The sequence below is a fragment of the Epinephelus fuscoguttatus genome, linkage group LG13 (assembly GCF_011397635.1).
Source record: "Epinephelus fuscoguttatus linkage group LG13, E.fuscoguttatus.final_Chr_v1".
NCBI classification, from domain to species: domain Eukaryota; kingdom Metazoa; phylum Chordata; class Actinopteri; order Perciformes; family Serranidae; genus Epinephelus; species Epinephelus fuscoguttatus.
This window is the reverse complement of record NC_064764.1, coordinates 31711155-31732972: the sequence shown is the minus strand read 5'-3', so window position 1 is coordinate 31732972 and position 21818 is coordinate 31711155. Positions and strand designations below refer to the sequence as shown.

The following is a 21818-nucleotide window of genomic DNA, read 5'->3' as shown; positions in this document are numbered from 1 at the left end:
TTGGACAGAGCGAGGCTAACAGTTTCCCCCTGCTTCCAGTGTTTATGCTAAGCTAAGATAATCCCGTCCTGACTTTATCAAAAATTGAGAAATCAAGGAAAAAGATCAGCTCCATAAGTACCAAATGACTTTCTGCCGCAAAAAGGTACAAGCAGAGCCTTCATCGGCCATGTTTTGCCCCATACAGTACAATGACGTGATCCCTCACTGGCTTCCCACTGCAGCTGAAACCACTGCAGCTGAAGATAACGCCTGGAAGAGCGCAGAATGTTAATGCACCAATGATCCTACTGGGAGGAGAAGCCGTCTCACTACCTTCATCTGCATCTTAAACATTCTTGATCCACAGAGAAGGAGAGAGGCAGAGCGACATAGACTTAGAGTGTTCTGCTGACGGCAGCATTAGACATCACACCACATTATTATTATGCAGAGAAACACACACATTAGCATAACAAGCCTGTATGTGTGTGTGTTTAAGTAGGTCACGTTCAGATCCTTCTTCATCCAAAATAACACACACACACACACACACACACACACACACACACACACACACACACACATACACACACACATCAGACCAGTCAGGAATATGAAAGCAGACAGGAGAGCTCCAGTCTGAGACTCAGAAGAAATAAAGCAGCATAATCATCTGATTAAAACCAAACTAACGTTGTGTATTACAATGTTGGACAGAACAAACAACATGCTGATGGTTTCACTGTTCTTTGATTACCAGTGGTGATGATAAATGTAACGTTTGTCTGGAAATCTGACCAGTAGATTACAAAATACCTTCCCTTCTGGATTATTCTGTATGGTAAGAAGTGTTGGATAAACTCTGGTCCTACCTCGAGACAGAATCTAGCCAATGCTGGAAAATGTGATGAAAACATAGCACTATATATTATTATAGGATGTTTTCTTGTACTAAAACTTTGAGCCAAACGGAGTTTATTTTGAAATTACTGAGAAAAGTGGAAAATCAAAAAGAAGTTGTGTAAATTTATCTGATCTGTCCCATTTGTCTAATATTCATTGAAGAGAAATTCTAATTTTTGGCAGCATTTGTGATGGAAACATTATTATCTGTTCAGTATTTGGACTCTGTTTTCCCATGTTTTTGTGTCTAAATGACTAATGGGAACAACAGTTTCTGAAAGTGGTCTAGTGTTGAGCGAGAGTGCTGTAACCACGGGGGGCATATTCATTAATGTTAATGTACATTCACTAAAAGTGACTGTTTTGGTTGCTGACAGGCTCATTACAAGTTATTACAAGTGTCTGACAACAAAAAAATCCTTACAGAGATAGACCTTTTGGTTTAAACAGAAACATATAATCAGTAATTTTAGCATATAAAGGGTCAGCATATTTTCACATCTGACTTAGTAAATTAAGGGTTTATTCCAACCAAACCAGAGCTGCTTACTATTGGAACAGTCTATGACAAACTAAGACAGTTTTTGTGAGTTTTAGTTTGTTTCTGTAGACTGTGAATGAAGTGTGTTTTACAATGATAAAATTACTCATAATTTAAATGGAGTCTGGTGGATTTGACGACAGTGAAATTGGGCTGGTTTTGGTTAAAAAAACATAGGACCCAAATCTTTAACAAAAAGGTCCATCTCTGTAGGGATCCTCTCCGTAAGTTGTCAGACATTTAAAATACTAATCTGAAGCCCCTTTTACACTGCCAGATTTTCCGCAAATGTTGGGCCGTTTTGCCAGCAAGCTGCAAGCGTTTAGACACACAGAGCCGGATTGGCGAGTTGATCCGAGGTGCCCAATTTTCCACCTCGTAGGGTAGACATATTGGCGGAACCTTTTTAGTTTAAACAGACCGAGGCGGTCTTCCGCAACGGGAGGGGCTGTTGAAAACTTGTGGGAGGAGCTGTTGATGACACCGCATGTGCGACCCACTGGCGGTGGATAAACAGGAAACAGCTGATAGCAGGAATTAGCGAGCAGCTAGTAGCAAGAGGGAAACACAAACCTGACAGACACTGTAAAGATGAGCAACTGGGGAGACAAAGAATTGCGCGCCCTCCTTGTCCTCTCAAACGAAGAGGCCATTAACCGTCAGATGACGGGGACGGTGAAGAATGGGCCGATTTACAAGAGAATCGCCAAAGGACTGACCAGCCGCAGCTTCCCTCCCACGTCACTGTTCATGTCACATGCTGAGCTACACGTTTTGTTACTTGCTCACGCCCCCCATTGCCTCGAAAAAGGCGCATTCTGTATAAACAAAAGTAGGTAGGCGGCATTTTGCCGCACTCCCCGATTTTGTTTTTATACTGCCAATGCTGAACAAAGACCGATTGGGCTTTCCAGCAAATTTGCACAATTCCTATCTAAAAAGGGCTTGAGCCTGTCAGTGGCAAAAACAACCACTTTCAGTGGACCTAAATTGACAGTGCGAACGTGCCCCAAGTGGTTACATTGCAGAATGTTTGGCTCAACACTGGACCAGTTTCAAAGGCTGTTGTTCCCATTTCAAAACTGAAGAAGTCCCTTGGATGAGAGGTGAAACGTCTTTGAGAAACTCAAGCAAGTCAAGTTTCCTACAATCTAGCACTTAGGATTACCATGGCCTGGATGACAATCTTCACCAACATGTATGTTCCCATTAGTCACATAGACACAAATACATAGAAAAGTGGTGTACAGGTTGAAAAATACCAAACTAACCCTTTAAATTAATCTGGTCCTGACCTGGAGAGGAGAGCAAACACTAAGCAAACTGAGGCCAATTTCACAAAGATAGATTTCAACAACGAGTTTGATCTAACTAGAATTCTCTTTGATGTCTAAAGTCGTAAATTTGCCATAAATTCTCGCTAAATTAGAGTTTTTTCCAAACCAAAAAGACACGTATGCATGGCCGGCCTCAAACCACCCAGCAGAAAATGTTTGTCTTATGGCGAAACTCAACATACAGGACATTCTATTAAGAAATTAAGCAAAGAATGTAAGCATGTAGCGCAGGTGTCACTGATTGTTACCATGGAAACATGGCTCTTGGATTCAAGTAAGCCTGGGGGACAGGACGGATAATTTTTAAGGCTTAAAATAAGTCAGTCGTTCTTTGGTATGTGTCTAAATTGAATTAATTTAAAAGCAAATTAAGACAACAGAACAGTCTGAAACCTCCTTGTAAAACCAGGTCGTGGCGACTGTGCAACCACAACAGGCAACTGTGAGGTCACAGATGAATGACCAGCGAGACAACAGAACCCTTAATATATCAATTCAACTGTATTTCCATGAACTCTGTTTTTATGATTTCCTAGAAGTTTTAGAGACAAACAGAAAACGTCTCAAAGAAACAGCAAGGGATGAAGCTCAGGTTTAATCTGCAGAGCTAAAACCAGACAAGGCAAACAACTGTGCGTGTGTGTGTGTGTGTGTGTGTGTGTGTGTGTGTGTGTGTGTGTGTGTGTGACAGAGACAAACACACACACTGTGTTGTAATGATGATCAGCAGTGTGTGGGTAATCACAGCAGTCACGCTATCAATAATGAGAGGAATGTCAGACAGACAGGAAGTCATCACAGATTCAGCTGACCTATCACAGTTGTTTATTTTCTCTTTATCACATATACAGTTTCTTCTCTCTTCCAGGAATCCTCTACAAGTTTTCTGTGTAAAAATCCATAATATCCATAATCCAGATCCATAATATTCATTTGGCAAATGGCATTCCTGGAAAAAGATTTAAATTTTGAGTGCACATAAGAAGATAAAGCTACAGAAGCTGCACTGTGTGTGTGTGTGTGTGTGTGTGTGTGTGTACCAGAGAGACTATCTGCATTTCTATCTACCTGTTAATGTGCATTTTCAATCTTGAGTAGGAATGCCAGAACTTAGAAGATTACAAACTTTCCGTGGAGTAAGAATTAGAAAGTGAAGACAATGGCTGATTTTGGATGGCAACGTCGGTCTAACACTTTCAAATTCCTGAAATATATAAACAACTGATTGCATGGATGAAAATTTCAACAGACATTCATAGTCCAACAAACGCACGTGGATACATTTTGCCTAAACATGCACATGTTTGGGTTTAGGCAACAAAAGCATGTGGTGGGGTTCAGGAAAAAAAGAACAGGGTTTGGCTTTACAATCACACGGGAAATGAACACCGGCCTCCCAGGTGGAAGTTGGTGGTTGTTGGATCCATCCACCACCTCTCTCACCCACCCCTACTCAGACTTTCGCCGCCTTCACTTTAGATGTTTCAGGGTTCTCCAATGCTGCTGGGTGCCGACGTGAAAGGACAGCTTTTTTAACCAGTGTCTAATGCCGGAAGTCACTGACCACCAGCACCAGTTTCCGACAACTTTGAGTATTCAGTATAGTATTTAGTATAGCTGGCCCGGCTGCTAGCAGCTAACGGTGTTAACTCCATTCACAACATTAAACGATGGCAACAGTGCTGACAGAGCTAATGGTGTTAACCAGAGGGGAACAACAGGATGGGCACTACACATTCACGATGATACTTGATAATACGCTTGATGTTTTGATATCAGCGGTAACTGCCATATGGACACAGCTCAAAGCGGCAGCAATGAGGTAGCCACTGGAATACACACATGCACTAATGTGCACTCACGGCCGGAATGGCCTACCACAACAAACCACAGAGAAGCTCAAATAATAACACATACAGACATAGCATTCATTCTCTGCTCAGGACGCCATTACTCCACTATATTTTTACATAGCAAATAGTAAGTTGCTGCGATATTAACACTCTGTCGCATACAGAACCTTTATATTATATATTACTTAAATATAGCATGTCCAAATAATTTTAGAATTTTAAAATAATTAAATAACCATCATAAAATACTAAAGCTATCTCTGATTTTTATTTTATCTCAGATATCTAGTCTCATAACATCATCCTTCATAGTTGAAATCAGCTTCCATCAGCCTTTATCACATCTCCTCTTAATCAGTAGCACAACTTTTACACCTCAGCCAAGAAACAACACAATTAAGAGATACTCCAGCTCTAGCAAACAAAAACAGATCAACAGAATTGTACTGACTGGTTGATTATATTACTATAATAATATTACAACAAAATAGAAAACAGTCTGAAGAAGATTAGACATTTTGCTGTGATGTGAAAATAACTGTCATTATGTCTACATATGACAATGACCAATTTTAGACTGTACACATCATGAGCAGAGAGACCATCACCCCAGTTTAAGGTTCAATTCCAGGTCACGACCTCTGGGTCATGTAATCCCCCCTGTCCTCCCCTCAGTGAACAAACACACTCACACGTAACAGACCCAGAAAAAAAAGGACGCTAACATTGAGAACCACAGCAGCTCAACGTGGAGCTCAAACAGAAACACATAGAAGGATCACCTACCTCGACTCAGGAAACTACTCCACATCATCAACAGGGCGACAGCCGTCTCACCTCCTCCTCCTCATCCCCCTCCTCCCTCTCCTGTCCATCATCTGCTCCCCCGACAACAAAAACTAACGGAGAGAAAACCCAAACCAAACAGCAGAGAATCGCCACCTGACTGTCTGTCTGTCTGTCTGTCTGTCTGTCTGTGTGAGCGCAGAGGGACAATTGTGTGGATGGAGGAGCGCGACCGACACACAGCGAGGAGGAGGAAGAGTGTGCAGTGGAATCACTGAGGTGATGATATTCAGGGTGAGCAGCGATGACAGTCACTCTGTCTCAATGGAAATCCCTCTTTCACTGTCTCTCTATCTCTGTGTTGCTCACACACTCTCAGCCAGTTCATGGCACCGTGACTCAAAGGAGGGGAGAGGAGGACACAAGCTATGAATTACTTAATACTCAAGAACAAAATACAGAATGAGTACATGAAGCAAGAATTAAAGAGAGCAACAAACAAATAACTGAACAAAATAAGCATCAGGAAACACGGAAGACAGATTAAAAAAATCAACCAAGAAAGAGGAGAGGAAAATAAAAAAGAAGTAAGCTAGTGAACTGAAAAATGTATGACTGAAAAGCAAGGAAAACAGAACCACAAATAAACAGGACTGGAAAACAACAGCCATCCTCTACCCATCCTCTTGGAACCCATCAGCTCTCAGTCTGACGATGATAAGCCTCTGGGGGCAGCGGCCAGTATTGTGGGAGATCCAGTGGGGGAAGCAGAAATCCTGCCAAGACTCCCTCTTTCATGCACCGCTCATTTCAGGTAATCTCTACAAACAGAAATCTGCATATGGATGCAGAACATTTTTACAAAAAGCGTATGTAAAGCAAAATCATCTCAATGCCCAGTTCAGACCAAAGATTCATGAGTGGAAACAGACAACTACTTGCAACGTGCCGTTCTGCAACGCTCTAAAAACCTGCCAGTTCACACCAATGCAACTAGATGAGATGGTGTATCATCTCTATGCAACAACTCTCTGTACTTCTGTTCTGATTTGCAGCTTTTCAGGTTTATTTTTGGGCTGAATATAATTTGTAGCTTCTTAAAATATGAATGAGGACAGTGATAATGAGATACTGGCTACAGCTGCATTTGTAGAAGTGATAAAACGGCAAAAAACAGAAACAAAATGAGCATCAGATGGACTGTATTCATAATAAATGTGCCACAATAATATGAATAACCAGGGGGGGCATAAGCACATACAATGAACAGCAGCAGCGACCCACCGTCCAACACGGCACACCGTGAGAACGGAAACAGGGCTCGGCGGGGACGGAGCACCTGCCGCAGCAAGGTCATTTTGATTTGACCAGCGGATTTCACTACAAGCCGACTGGCTGTAGAAACAGGTGACCAGCTTTACGTTCTCACACCAGCCGTCGGCAAATTGACCAGCTGAGTTGCAGGTGACACCATCAGCTGGCTTGAGTCGAGTTCAGACAGCCAGCTCACACTGCTGCAACTTTTCTCTGCAACGTTCTAAAACAGTTTCGTCTCGTCGCAAATCTTTGGTCTGAATTGAGGTTAAGACTGTAGCTGATGGGTTCAGAGGTTGCATTCCGGCCAGCGCTTTCCACTTCTGTTTTCCTGGCGCTCAAACCTGATTGTTTAATGCTACTTGGAAATGAAACCAGAGCACCAAAATCTTGCCCCCTTGCCTACAGATTCTGCACATATCCACATATATCTGTTTATAGAGATCATCCTCTACCAGTCCTCTACTAGTCCTTCTTACTCTCTAACAAAGATACTGGTCCTACAGTCCTCTACCGCTGCAAGTCCCATCGGTTGTCTACTAGTCCTTGACCAATACTGCCAGTCCTTTACTATCTGTTTTTATGCTGTACATTAACAAGTCCTTGTCCAGCCAGTACCAGTTTCCTACTTAACCATGACTAGTTCTACCAGTCCCAAATCCCCAACACCAATCCCTTTACCAGTTCCACTAGTCCTACCAGATTTCTACTAGACCTTGGTACATTCTGCTAGGAATAATAATTCAGAATGGTTTAGTGACAGATAGTGATGAGGAAACACTATCACTAATGCTGCTGTTTCCTGTTATTCTGGGAACAATGGCCTCTCCTCACCTACCCGTACTGGGTCTCAGTCATGTCAGGTCATCTGGCTGAAGTCATGTCAGGTCATATACACTATAAGAGTTTATGTCAGGTCATCTATACTATAATAGCAGACCCTTGTTAACTGATCATTCACAAGGGGGGGCAACAAGTGGCCACACACCCAATACAGAAGTGGCAAAAGTATCAGTCCTTTGAAAGGCCACTTGAGGCTGGCTCCTGAAGCCAGTCAATCTCCATACGACTCCAGCATGGACAGCAACAGACTCCACTGTCTAGTCATCTTCTCCAATAGCATCAAGTGTATTTCATTTTTCTTTTCACTGTTACATAATAATCGGGCACAATTCTTAGTGTCTGTTAAACAGGTGTCTACTCTATCAATCTTATCAGTATTCTACTATTTTCTTTTCCTTTCGAAGTCCTGCAAGTTTTTGTCCACACAATGACCAGTCCTCCCAGTCCTCTGCAATTTCAGCTGGTGTCAACAGATTTCTACCTCCTTGGTTCCCAACTGGTCCAGCCACAGGGTCCCGATTTCTCCTTAGTCCTTAATTCGAGGTTCACACAGTTTAATACAGACTGTTTAGTGAACATCATGACATTTTCTGGTGGGTGGGGCTTAGCTGGAGGCAAAATGATTCTCCACAAACATTAGCTAGCGCTAGCAAACAGGTTCTGTTGGCTTGTTTGACACAATGGAGGAAGATGATACAAGTGGTGCATTTAGAAATCCTCTTTGACCAACAGGGCTCCTGTTGTAGGGTAGAGCGTCAGACTAAATTTACGAATGCACCATGTCAGGTTACACACCGAGATGCACCAATGTGCATCTAGCCATCTTGTATTCCAGTGTATTTTAGCCTCAAGAGTTCCATAGCAATTAAAGATTAACCAACACTGTAACATACTTCCACTATGGATGGATGATTTGACAGGATTGCTGAAGGTGGGATGGCTGGCTTTGTAGTTGATAACTATGCCAATCTTACAAAGGAGGACGACACTTTAACAGTTTCCTCCAGTTTGTTTTGCTGTCAAAGCTAACGTTAGCTAATGTGCTAAAAAGTTAGTGTTACGGAAAAATCCAATATTCCTCTTGATCCCTCCCCAGTTTCTGATGAGGTGGACATGATAACCCTTAATACACATAACGTTATTCATCCATACAACAGGAAATACTTTTCCCCTAATCTGATATGAAGTGTGCGCTGCACATGTGAGCATTTTTGATGATAGCTCCATCCAGTCCTTTTGTCTTTTTGCATTTAACCAGTGTTTTTGTTGACGGGCAGTGGCGGCTAGTTTTGAGCCATGACTCCTTCTATTCTGGCTTTCTAACACAACAAGACGAGATTTTAAGAGTCCTATGTCACCTACAGCCCTGTGGTGGTGAGTTGTGTTTCACCTCCAGCTCCACCTCCAACCAAACTGATGTCATTGTGACATCAGCCTTAAAAGGGTCTATATTTATCATCATACTTGCATTTGGCCATGCTGTCTAGCTAGTTTGCTGTCTCTGTGAAGTAGCTGTCCATTATTCATTCACTCTACAGCAAGAAACAGCACTTCAAAATAAAAGTTCTGTGCTGGAAATTCACTCTACTTCAAAATAAAGCATGTTTTTTATAAATTGACACATTCGCGAGTCAGTTGTGATCCATTCAGAATGGACCCACAACCCACTTTTGGACTGTGACCCACCAGTTGAGAGCCATTGTTCTACCTAAACTTGACTAAACCTCTCAGACCTTGAGTCGTTCTACTGCCTAGACCTTAATCTGTCCCACCAGTCCTAGTTCTAGTAGCCCTAGCAGTTTTTTCTTGACCTATAAACACATATTGTATTACAAGTTGTCAACTGGTGGTCACAGATGTGGGTCATGTGGGTGCAGCATCATAGGTTCAAATCTGGTCATGCACCCCCATGCAGTCTCGACCTCCATCCTTCCCTCCCTCTTCTGAGGCTATTGTCATCACTGAACAGCGCCCTGAGTGTGTATATCCGTCAGCAGGGTCTATTCATACACAGCTGAATACATCAACCCAAGACTACACATCAACACCTGCTAAGTCTCTCCATCACACTCACACACACACAAACACAAGCTACAATAGGTATCTATTAATAACTGTCTGGTACTCATTATGTATGAGGTATCAGCAGGACAACACGCTGACCTTTATTAGCCCAGGAGAGCTAATTAGAGCTAGCTCTCCCTCACACACACACTCACATTTTTACATGAAAGGCAAAGAAAGTAAAAGGTGAACTGATTTTGACATTTCCACAGTGAAAGAAACCAATCAGGAAAACAGTTGGTCTCATTAAAATGTAACTTTACACTTCACCCAGTTAATAAAAGAAACTTCAACACTCTCCTCCAAATATTTTACACATTGCATTCTCGGCATGTATTTGCAGCAGTACAACGCATTACACAGTCAAAGCACATTAGTGTTGTTGTCTTAAGGACCCAGCAACGACTCTGCCCACGCTGAACACAGGAAACCAACAGAGGAGGGGAGCTGTAATATTGTAAATGTTATGAGTCTCATGTGAGTTAATCTCTTCATTTGTACTGAGCATGTGGATCATGGGAATTCACTTCTTTCATTAGTGACTGAGTGTGTGTGTGTGTTTAAGTGTGTGTGTGTGTGAGTGTTAATACTGCCTCTCAGTGGTCATTAACTGCCACTGAGGAGAAAAGTAGGAGCATATTCAGTGAGAGGTAGCACTCCTCTCCCCTTACTATGACTATGATTCTCCAAGATCCTCAGCCTAAGAAAACCATGTTATCATTTTTATTCCATGAATTCGGGTTCTGATAGTGTTTGTGCGATTGTAGTTTTTTTATTTTTACAGTGCTTTTTTTAAATTAATGGATTGTTGATTTGGTTTTAATTGTGTGTGTGTTTTCAGACTTTTTTTTACATGATGTATGTGTTTAGCAGTGGTGGAAATTAACTACATTTACTCAAGCACTGTGTATTTTAGAACACAATTTGATGCACTTTTCGCCAACGTCACACGTTTTTCCATTTTTATGGAAAAGTCTGCTCTATTTATGAGTCTGCTCTACCACCGGCAGCTGGTTTCAGTTGACCATTATGTTTCTGGTAACAACCACGACAGTAGAGCTGAAAATAAACCGGCACCGCGCAGAGCGTCATGTAATGCACATCAAGTGCCACACCTAGCACACACTGGATGCGTCATGCTGTAGATCGTTAACTGACAACCAAGCAAAGTTATTACATATTTTACTGAAAGATCTATACCTCTTCCACCTCTGCGTTAGCTTAAAATCATGTGTGGACACCTTAAGTGCTGATCTCCAGAGCTATGACTTAACAGGCGATGTCTTTTTGGATATGGTCTGTGGGTCATTTAGCTCAAGATATTTCTCAATCCTAATAAGTCTCTTGTCATCCATTCTTCGTCACACACGAGACACAGCGACAGAGTTCTCTTTGCATCAATGGTGAGAAGAGGAGTCGAGCTGCCACAGGAGCAGAGAAAAAGAGCTGCTACGGGAGTTGGTATGTACAAGCAGAGAGCGAGTGGAGGAAAAGTGCATTTAATTCCGGAGGAGGCAAGATTGAAACAGTGGTGTGAAGTGCCACGGGACAACCCATCCAGTAGCGCCAGCATTTCACACGGTGACATTACATATAAAGTCAATGCAAAGACATGAATAGAAGCAAATTTGCACCAGGCAACTCAAATGACGTAAACATGTGAAATTTGCTCTGATCACATATTCACGTGAGCTGAAAATTTCTCAACTTGAGTGAGAAATTCCCATGACTCCGTGTTGCAAAAGACTGTCAGCATTGAGATCAAGTTAAGATTTGACTGACGTTACTGAATCAGAATTGGAGGACAAACTTATTGTTGCCGCCTGTGGACTCCTGAAGCTCTTCAGTTTAATGGCAGAACAGAGACAGAACAAACAAGGAGAGGGCACAGAGATTAGTAAGTGAAGCCACCAGACTACATGGTAGGTTCTGAAAATATGCATCTGTGACTTGTGTAAGCTATTTTGTTGAGCTGCTTCTTAGCAAAATGGTCTGAGTCATTTAAGTTAGTCTTTTATTGAGGAATGTAAACAACAGAAGGAGTGAAGCATTAATGCACTGCCATGACCGTATGAAAATAATGGAATGTTGCCTTCTTGGTTCACGCTGGTTCAGAGCATGATGCCTCTGTCTTCACACTGTTTATATCACTTGATCCCAGCTATCATGTGTATTCTACTGCAAACTAAGTCAGCCATTAGCTGCCTTCCCCAGTTAGCTAGCACAACTATTAATACAGCTGCTAAGGATGAATATTTGCCAAAAATCACTCCAGCAGCCACATATGTGCATGTTTTTCTTTCAGTGCGAGCACAGACTAATGTGTTGCCTACACATTCTAGTACTGCTGGGCTAACAAGTATTTCACTCTTTGTTCTTTCACTTATGTTTAACTCTGTGTGCATGTTTTCAAAATCCATTACTGTATTTACTTTCTATAGGGGCTTCGTGCTGATCTTTAACTGGTGATGATGTCTTTCTGGCAGTTCCTGAGGGACAGTGTAACAAATTTGACAGCTTTTCTAGACTCTTATAAATCCATCTTGTTACTGTACTAGTTTATTTTTACAATAACTTTCTTTGTGGTCTCCAATACTGCTTCACAGATTCACAAAGACTTCCAGTAAATTCAAATGCAATTCCTCATCTATAACCTTTACTGGAAGTGTATTTAGCTTGCTGCATACTGTAGCTGTGCACCTACACACAGTGTGTGGGCACAAGAACTACACTGCATTTCAGAGGGAGATATTGCACTTTGTACTACTACTGTATGTTTAACTACATTTATCTGACAGCCGTGGTGACTACTTTACAGATCAGGATTTTATACATAAAACATAAGGTCTATTTGTAAACGATGATTCATCATCATATGTTAAACTACCCAACTGTATAAAGTAATAAAAATGAGCTCCACCTTCATCAGTTAGAGCTAAAAATGCTGCTTACACATTAATGCATCAATAATTACAACCAGTAATATACTATATAAAAATATAACACTGACAGGATTATTCTGCCCAGTGCGTACTTATACCTTTAATGCTTTTAGTACATTTTTAGGATGATGTTTTCATACTTTTACTAGGGCTGCTTCTGAACAGTTGACCAAACCTTGGTCGACCAGAAAGGTCATTAGTCGACAAGATTTCATTGGTCGCTGAGTCAAACAAAAAAACATAAACATGCAACTCTATTAGGAGCTGTGTCTTGTCAACATAAATCCAAACCTACATGACTGGACCATGTGGGAATTTAATTTGGAATTTCTGGTGATATATGAATACTGACTGTGAGTTCTAGATTATTTAGGAAAAGATGAAAAAAAGAAAACATAACTGGTCTTTACAAGATCGTTGATACAAATAACTGATTCCAGCTGTTTTATATGATCATCAGTGAGGAGCACACAGATATCATCAACTGTCTTCCTCTGTTTGTATCGGCTGTGATGTCATCTGACCTGACTGCTGATAGGCTGCTCAGCAAGCCAGGTCACTGTCACACACACACACACACACACACACACACACAGCCTGGCCTAGAGGAGCTGAGTTCAGGCCAAAGAGCTTTTCATGGTCGAGCGTGCATCATATAATGGACGGAGAGAGAGAGGGAGAGCAACATGACCATTCAGGCTGAGTGGTGTGTGTGTGTGTGTGTGTGTGTGTGTGTGTGTGTGTGTGTGTGTGTGTGTGTGTGTGTGTGTGTCCAGTAGAGAGAGATTTAATCTTTAATCAGTGTTATTGTAGCCTGTACACTGATATAGACTCATAGTATGTAATTACAGCTGCTGCTGCAGATACACACATGACCATTCAGGCTGAGTGGTGTGTGTGTGTGTGTGCGTGTGTGTGTGTGTGTGTGAGAGAGAGAGAGAGAGAAAGACTGTCTTTCAGTTTCCTTTCTATTGGGACATCATCCTCCTGTGTACTGTAATTAGGTGTGTGTGTGTGTGTGTGTGTGTGTGTGTGTGTGTGTGTGTGTGTGTGTGTGTGTGTGTGTGTGTTGTTTGTTTTCATTTCCTGAGTTTTCCTGTATTTTTATTTTGGAACTTATTTATTTAATGCTTTTTACTTTACAATACAATTTATGTTGTCTTGTTCGAGTGGAACCTAGACATCAGCTCCACTTATCACTAAAACGACAGATTTCCAATGGAAGCTCTGCATTGTGTTTTTTGATCAAGAAAATAAGGACAATTAACTGGAACTCTTAATTATAAGGTAATTCCCATAGAGACATCATCATGACAGATTTCTGTAGACACAGACACATTAACACAACCAAATTCAATGCAGTGATATTGAATCGATGCAAGCAGTGTCTTTGGGAAATGTCAGTGTGGTTTCGGAGCAGTGCCACGTCCCAGTTTAATGACCTGCTGCTGTCTGCTCCACTTTAACTCCTTAGCACATTCTCACTCTGTTGACCAGCAGTTTGACTTTAAAAACTGGGTCTGAATCGCTAAAGACGCTCTGAAACTGTTCCAGTCACAGCTGATCACAGACCCAAAGAGGGTCAGGCAATGTGAAAGGCTTCAGCTGTAATATCCGCAGCAGAGGGCGCTGAAAGGACTTAGAAAACCAAAAATAATGAAAATACTCAAAGACCATCTCATTAACAGTTTAAACATGTGACATCAGAACTTATGGGAAATTAGCTTCCTTGTTTTCATGCCCAGATTCAGAGGAGAATATGGATACCACTGTCATGTCTGTGCATTGAATATGAACCAGCAGCCACTAAGCACTAGCTGAGCATAAAGACTTTTTTGTCATTCCTTCCTCCAAACACATATCACCTTTGAGATGCTCAGTTCATTTCAGGTAACATGGGTATTGTGAACTTTGGCCAGCGTGTTACGAGGAGCTACAAATTTCATATTACCAACATGACTGACAGGTGTTTGGGTGGAGCTAACATTACGTAGACAGAGGCTGAGTATGTGATCTGAGTTAATGCAGGGTCAATTTATTCTCTCAGGGGTCAATCTGAGACACACACACACACACACACACACACACACACAAAATCTCTTTTTTTCTGACCTCTTCCAGATGGCAGCAGCTGTTGATGATGGATGAGCCAAAGTCACTCTCAATCAGCAGACAGAAAGTCAGACTTTACAAATTAATGTCCTGTTTAGCACTTAATGTCCATCTGGTTACCGTGACAACTTGCATTTCTGCGATAGCCTACTGTCTGGATTAGAAGCACAGACTACTGACTACTCATTTCCTCTCGTGCAGGTACAGAATTCACATGCACGTCATGTTACATGTAGTCTTTGTGGTGCATTCAAGTGCAATTTTTAACAGGAGTCATGAGGCAACATAAAACGTTTGATGAATCAGTAAATGTCGGCGCAGTGCACCAGTAGTAGTAGAAGCAGTTATAGCGCCGGCCCTACCTGCAGTCGTGCTGGATGAAGCGCTGAGGCCCGTACTGAGGCCTGGGGTTGGAGTTAGTCCTGCAGGCTGGGAGCTGAGCCCTGTGACCTGGGGAAGGGACCTAGACTGAGTCCCTGCTGGAATCAGAGACATAAAGACGCATTAGAACATACAAGGAACTGATGAAAATAAACTACTGGTGCTACTGCCGTTACTGCTGTAACGGTACCCGTGCAGATACAACTGCTACTACTGCTGCTACAATCACATGACAGCCGTGGTCGTAGTGTACCTGCTGCTTGTTGTCCTGTCTCTCCAGCCTGAAGCTGTCTCACTCTTCGGAGGTGAGACCTGCCATTGTAGTGTATCTGGGCCTGAGCAGCAGAGGTCAGCTGCAGATTACACACGTCACACAGCGAGTAGGCTCCGCCCTGACCTAAAAGAGAAAACAACAAACTGTAGAAAAATACACCAGACTGTAGGAGAAAACTACAAGGATATGTCAGACTGTCGGAAAAAACTACAAGGATGAGTCAGACTGCAGGAGAAAACAAACATCAAGGATGAGTCAGACTGCAGGAGAAAACAAAACATCAAGGATGAGTCAGACTATAGGAGAAAACTAAACATCAAGGATGAGTCAGACTGTAAGAGAAAACAAAACAAAGATGAGTCAGATTATAGGAGAAAACAAAACATCAAGGATGAGTCAGACTGCAGGAGAAAACAAAACAACAAGGATGAGTCAGACTATAGGAGAAAACAAACATCAAGGATGAGTCAGACTGCAGGAGAAAACAAAACATCAAGGATGAGTCAGACTATAGGAGAAAACAAAATATCAAGGATGAGTCAGACTGCAGGAGAAAACAAAACAACAAGGATGAGTCAGACTGCAGGAGAAAACAAAATATCAAGGATGAGTCAGACTATAGGAGAAAACAAAACATCAAGGATGAGTCAGACTGTAGGAGAAAACAAAAATCAAGGATAAGTCAGACTATAGGGGAAAACAAACATCAAGGATGAGTCAGACTGTAGGAGAAAACAAAACATCAAGGATGAGTCAGACTATAGGAGAAAACAAAATATCAAGGATGAGTCAGACTGCAGGAGAAAACAAAACATGAAGGATGAGTCAGACTGTAGGAGAAAACAAAATATCAAGGATGAGTCAGACTATAGGAGAAAACAAAACATCAAGGATGAGTCAGACTGTAGGAGAAAACAAAAATCAAGGATAAGTCAGACCGTAGGAGAAAACAAAACATCAAGGATGAGTCAGACTATAGGAGAAAACAAAACATCAAGGATGAGCCAAACTGTAGGAGAAAACAAACATCAAGGATGAGTCAAACTGTAGGAGAAAACAAAACATCAAGGATGAGTCAGACTGTAGGAGAAAACTACATAGAAGAGTTAAAGACAGGCTATAGGAGAAAACTAAAAGGATAAGTTAGTCCGTAGGAGAAAGCAAAACATCAAGGACAAGTTGAACTGTAGGAGAAAACTACAAGGACAAGTCAGTATGAAGGAGAAAACTACAAGGATGAGTCAAACTGTCAGAGAAAAAAAAACATCAAGAATGAGTCAGACTGTGGGAGAAAACTACAAGGGTGAGTCAGATTGTAGGAGAAAACTACAAGAATGGGTCACACTGTAGGAGAAAACTACAAAGATATGTCAGTATATGGGAGAAAACTACAAGGATGAGTCAAACTGTTGGAGAAAACAAAACATCAAGAATGAGAAATGGGTCAGACTGTTGGAGTAAACAACAAGGATGAGTCAGAGAAGGACTACAGGAGAAAAACATCAGAGATGAGTCAGACTGTTGGAGAAAACTAAACAGATGAGTGAGAATGTAGGAGATAATTCAGAGCATTGGTTCTGGAGCATGTCAGTTACCTGTGGACGGAGTCTGCTGGACAGACAGACTGGTGCTTGTAGGTGTTGGGGGGTCCATCAGCTCTTGACACACTCCTCCAAAGGCAAAGATCTGCCCCCTCTCCAGGAGCTGAGAGGGGCTGAGAGGAGTCTTCATCCCTGAGGAAGGAGAACAAAAAGACACATAAATAATGATTACTCATGCTGAACATCATTGATATTCATCTGTAGATGATATAAACTGTGATAACAGGACCCAATCTGCCCACACTTAATGTCAGATAATGAATTAAAATAAGTGATCCATAACATGACTTTATATATTACCACCTCACCATAATACAAATCCACTCTAGATGTAAAACAGTAATGACCAAACGCAGCAACAGTGCATACAGTGCTGATGTAAGCGTGACACCGACCACAAGAACAAGTAATGACACTAACAGGAGACACTCACTGAGGGACAGACAGGTGGACAGAAAGACGGGCGGAGAGGAGCAAGGCCCGAATGACACTGGATGCAGAGTGTGAAGCATCAGACGCTCACAGGGAGAGTGATGAAGTAATGAGTAAGAGGAGAGAGGAAGGATGACATACTGTATGTGTGTGTGTGTCTAGTGTACACTGTGTGTGTGCGTGTGTAGGTCAGTCTATGACTGTGTCCATCTGTTGTTCCGTTCGCTCTGCCAAGTCACATGACCTCTGACAGGACACACACCCACCCACCCACTCAGGTTTTTTTTTCATCATCAGTTATCTCGTATGACCTACATGCATTACTACTGTATTTAAATTCTCTTTGGGGATTTGGATCAGATTTGGATCATCTCATTAATGCTGTAACGTCACACCATTGGCTGAAGGCACAGGAGGAATTGTTACCTAATGATGGTTTTTAATTCACAGAGTGGTATAGCAGCTGCTGGTGCCCATAAGGTCTGCACTGGAGAGAAAATCAAGGTCTCTGGTATCGACATCGACACACCAGCTGGACCAGCTATGCATTCAAGCCCTCTGGGGCAAATTTGTCGTTTGGTCTATATGAATAAAATTGACTTGAACTGACTTGACATTTAGGAAGACAGCCATCAGAAATTCACTGCTGTTATTTCATAGCCGTGGGTCAGCCTGGGGGACCTACTGAGAACCATATAGCAGCTATAGTGCAGTATTTTGCTCCTGATTGCAGCAACAAAGTGGTCTGGATGTGTCAGAAAGCTACATGTCAAATTCAGAGTTGTGAAGTGAGAGTAAAAAAAAATGAACAGCTGTGAAACTATCTGGTTCTCTGATATAAAATCTAAGATACAAGCCTATGTATATGTATACATACAAACACAAGGTGAGAAATTAACTTCGACTCCCCTGGTGCCGTTTTATCAAGCAATATCCAATCACAGATCTTAAAATTATGTTACATACCCCGCCAACGGCATGTCGAATTCAAAGATTACGCTATAGAGAAAACAGGTTTTACATTCTTTTGAAATTTTATATTAATTAGGCAACTGATTCACTGGCCTCCATAGCAACAGTGACTGAGTCTCATGGGCACTGTAGTATCTAGAGCTTTCTACTATGCCTGTAACGGCTGTTGTTTGGACCCAATTGCAGCACAAAGGAGACCAGGAACAGTAGGGAACGGCGTTTACTGTTGCATTTCAGCAGGTACAGGGCAGGACTAATAAGTAGCACACAATACAGTTCGACACTCCCATGAAGTCTCCCAAAAAAGGCCACACCGCCCTGGATGGTTAAGAGGCTTAACCATGCAAGTAGGCAGGTTTATACTTCTGCGTCGAATTGACACCGTAGACTCTACATCAACGTAGACCCTACGTCGTAGCCTGACATGCACCTCCCAAGAAATTTCTGTAAGCTGAAACCATTTCCCTCAGTGGAAACAAAGCTTTTATTTACTTTAATTTCACAGATAAGAAACAATAAATTGTGAAGACAGTAAAGCCTCCACAAAAAGTCTTGTGTGTGATTTATCGTGGCTTCATATGAGCAGAGGAAATCTCTGCTCGTCACTAGGCTAATTTATACAACATGAAATGCCATAGTCTTATACTAATAATGTTAGCATGTTGTATTTGTTTGGAAAACAAATACAACATGCTAATATGTTTAGTATAAGACAGTTGTTTTGTCAGTGAACCTTGTGAGTTGTAATGGAGCCGAACTTTGTAACATTACTTTTGTTAAATGTTGCTGTTGTCCCTGGCTTCATAGGAGTAGAGGAAAAGTCTGCTAGCCACCAGGCTAATTTACAGTGTAAAATGCCATAGGCTTGTGCTAATAACGTTAGCATGTTGTATTTGTGGGGAAAATGTGTCCAGATAAAGACAAGTGTTGAGAATGCTGCGAGTTATAGTGAAGCTGATTTGTGTACTTGTGTTTGAAATTGTCTCTATTAAGCCATGTTTAATGTGTGTTTAATGTGTGTTTATAATCAACTAAAATTTACAGCACTTCACAGAAACCCTGCCACTGACTAGAGCTTTGGAGGTGTAACTGCAGAGTGACACAGACACACCACCACATAAGTATAAATGCTCACAACAGCGTAGACCACGTGCGTAGGCTATGGTGTAGGGCCTGCCCCCTTCCCCCTTCTGGCGTTAGCCCAACAGGAAACACAGTTCAGTCCAGTAATAGGCAATGGTACCGTGGCAGAGCTGTCAGAAGTAGGTATGGGAAATCAGTCAGAAACAAAGTGCTGGAGAGTCTTGCATGAGTGCCAAAGAATAATCTGGCATCAAGTGACTGAGAGGCTGGAGTTTATGTGCTGGCTGAGAGTAACGAGGAGCAGGTGAACTGAGTTGGCTTGATGAGGTGGGCGTGGTGGCCAGGCAGGAGCGGGAACAGTATAGACAGGTAATTAGTTTGCAGGTAGGAGCGGCAGAGAGGCAGGATGAGGGGAAAATGACTGACTGAGGGCCGAGTGACTGTGCATGCAGAAAAATGCAGGTAACTAGGAAAGTAAAACTGTGACAATGCCAGATTGATGGACAAATAATCTCCGAAAAAAGTTGAAACAATAAAAACTAATGGTTAGATCTTAAATCTATGAGGTTGTTACATCATCCAGGAGAGGCCCGTGTTTTCTTAGGTAACATTCAATATATTGTTTAACAGTATTGTTTAACAGAAAAACCCTCTCAAAACCAGCGGCTCCTCTCATTTCCTGACTCTATCGAGATGTGACATCAATTCCTGCCTAGCCTCAGATCCACTGTCTCCAAATTTCATGGCAAACAATGAATGTCAATCTCATGGCGCTCAAGTTGGGAATCCAGGAGTTCGCCAAAGTCTTTAGGTCACATTATCTGGGAAATAAAACGTTTCCTGGCAATCCATCCAATAGTTTATTTTTGTCAGATATGTTTTAGATATAAAATTCTCAGACAAATATACAGACCCTCATTTATCAATCAATCTTACAAACTGGTGCAGATCCGAGCACTGAAATCATCTTACGATAGGGTTCGAGTGTGATTCATGAAACGTTCTCATCTCGTCAATCGCAGCATATGAATGATTGGGTGTTGATAAATGTGACGGCTGAAAACAATCAGCATTTCAATATTCCATATCCCAATATGTCCTCAGTTTAGAGGCCTCAACCTGAGATTTTACGACATTCAGGGACGTAAGACGGCCAAGAAGAGAAATGTCTCTAAACTAGAAATGGAAACACTGATGTCTGAAAAGTGGCATCAAAGGAAGAAGAAGAAACGCAGTACATGAAGAAATTACTGCAGTGCAGTGCAGTTGCAGTGGTCGAACTCCAACTGAGGTTGGAATACTTAATTTATACTTCATGATATGTACCAACCTATGGCCCACATGTATTAATGATATTAGCCCATATATCATATAATATTGATATTTAGGGTTGCAACGGTATGCCTACTCTCAAAGGGGAGACTTTTTACACATACGTGCTACTCAGTTTTTAACATACTCACACAGGAATGGAACAGCCAAACAGGAGCAACGTGGGGTTCAGTATCTTGAGCCACTGATCTTCCGATTGGTGGACGACTCGCTCTACCTCCTGACGTAAGCTGCCCCAGTGGTCATGAGATAAATCAATAGCAAACCTAAAGCCTCCATCACTTTCACACTTCCTGTCTTTCTACCTGTCTCTCTGCTCCAGCTGGTTGTTAGTAGTCGACTTTATGTTCTGCAGACAGCTGGTTAATCTGCCACTGTGATGAATTAGCCACAAAATGCATACACACACACACACACACACACACACACACACACACACACACACACACACACACACACACTCACACATTAGAGCCAGCTGATGCTGACATCAGCTTTAGCGAGGGAAGGATTAAATATATCTGCTCTATTGAGCTGGGAATTACACCACACACACACACACACACACACACACACACACACACGCACACACACTCACCCAGGTAAATACATACACACATGCATAAAGTAAGACGCAGGAAAAGAAAAAAGCAAGTCAGCAAACTGAGCATTCGGCATTAAAATGAAATGAAATGAAATATGTGTATTTACCTTTTCTGTTGTAATGTGTGTGTGTGTGTGAGTCTAATCCAGGCTGACCAGGCAGTCAGTAATCAGAGAGGCCAGCTGTGGGTTATAATCCCACACACACGCACACACATACACACACACACACATACACGGCATTGAAGCAGCAATGTGATTCCTGATGGAAGAGGGAAAGCAGAAATATTTTCTTCAGCGTCAGTGCTTCACAACAACCTGAATTTCCTCTTCCTCCTTTTCAGACTTCAAAGAGACTCAGTCGAGTGCAAAGCAGCACTTCAGTGAGTTTCATCTCCGCGTCTTTAATATCAATACATAGTGAAATATCATATCATACATTCACTGGACAGCACTGCGCCGC

The 21818-nt window shown here is 41.9% G+C and overlaps 1 protein-coding gene across 3 annotated transcripts in view; it reads right to left on the bottom strand.

The window, feature by feature from the left end:
• Window positions 1-21818, bottom strand: part of znf385b (zinc finger protein 385B) — an 84731-nt gene that overhangs the window by 35701 nt on the left and 27212 nt on the right. For 2 of the 3 annotated variants that reach the window (XM_049593710.1, XM_049593712.1), the window contains exons 2-4: window positions 16928-17065; window positions 15312-15455; window positions 15040-15156 (exon numbers count right to left, since the gene is read on the bottom strand). In XM_049593710.1, coding sequence (XP_049449667.1) covers window positions 15040-15156; window positions 15312-15455; window positions 16928-17063 — 397 coding nt within the window. In that variant the 5' untranslated portion in view covers window positions 17064-17065. The remainder of the gene's footprint in view (window positions 1-15039; window positions 15157-15311; window positions 15456-16927; window positions 17066-21818) is intronic. The other variant, XM_049593711.1, reaches the window with a different exon arrangement.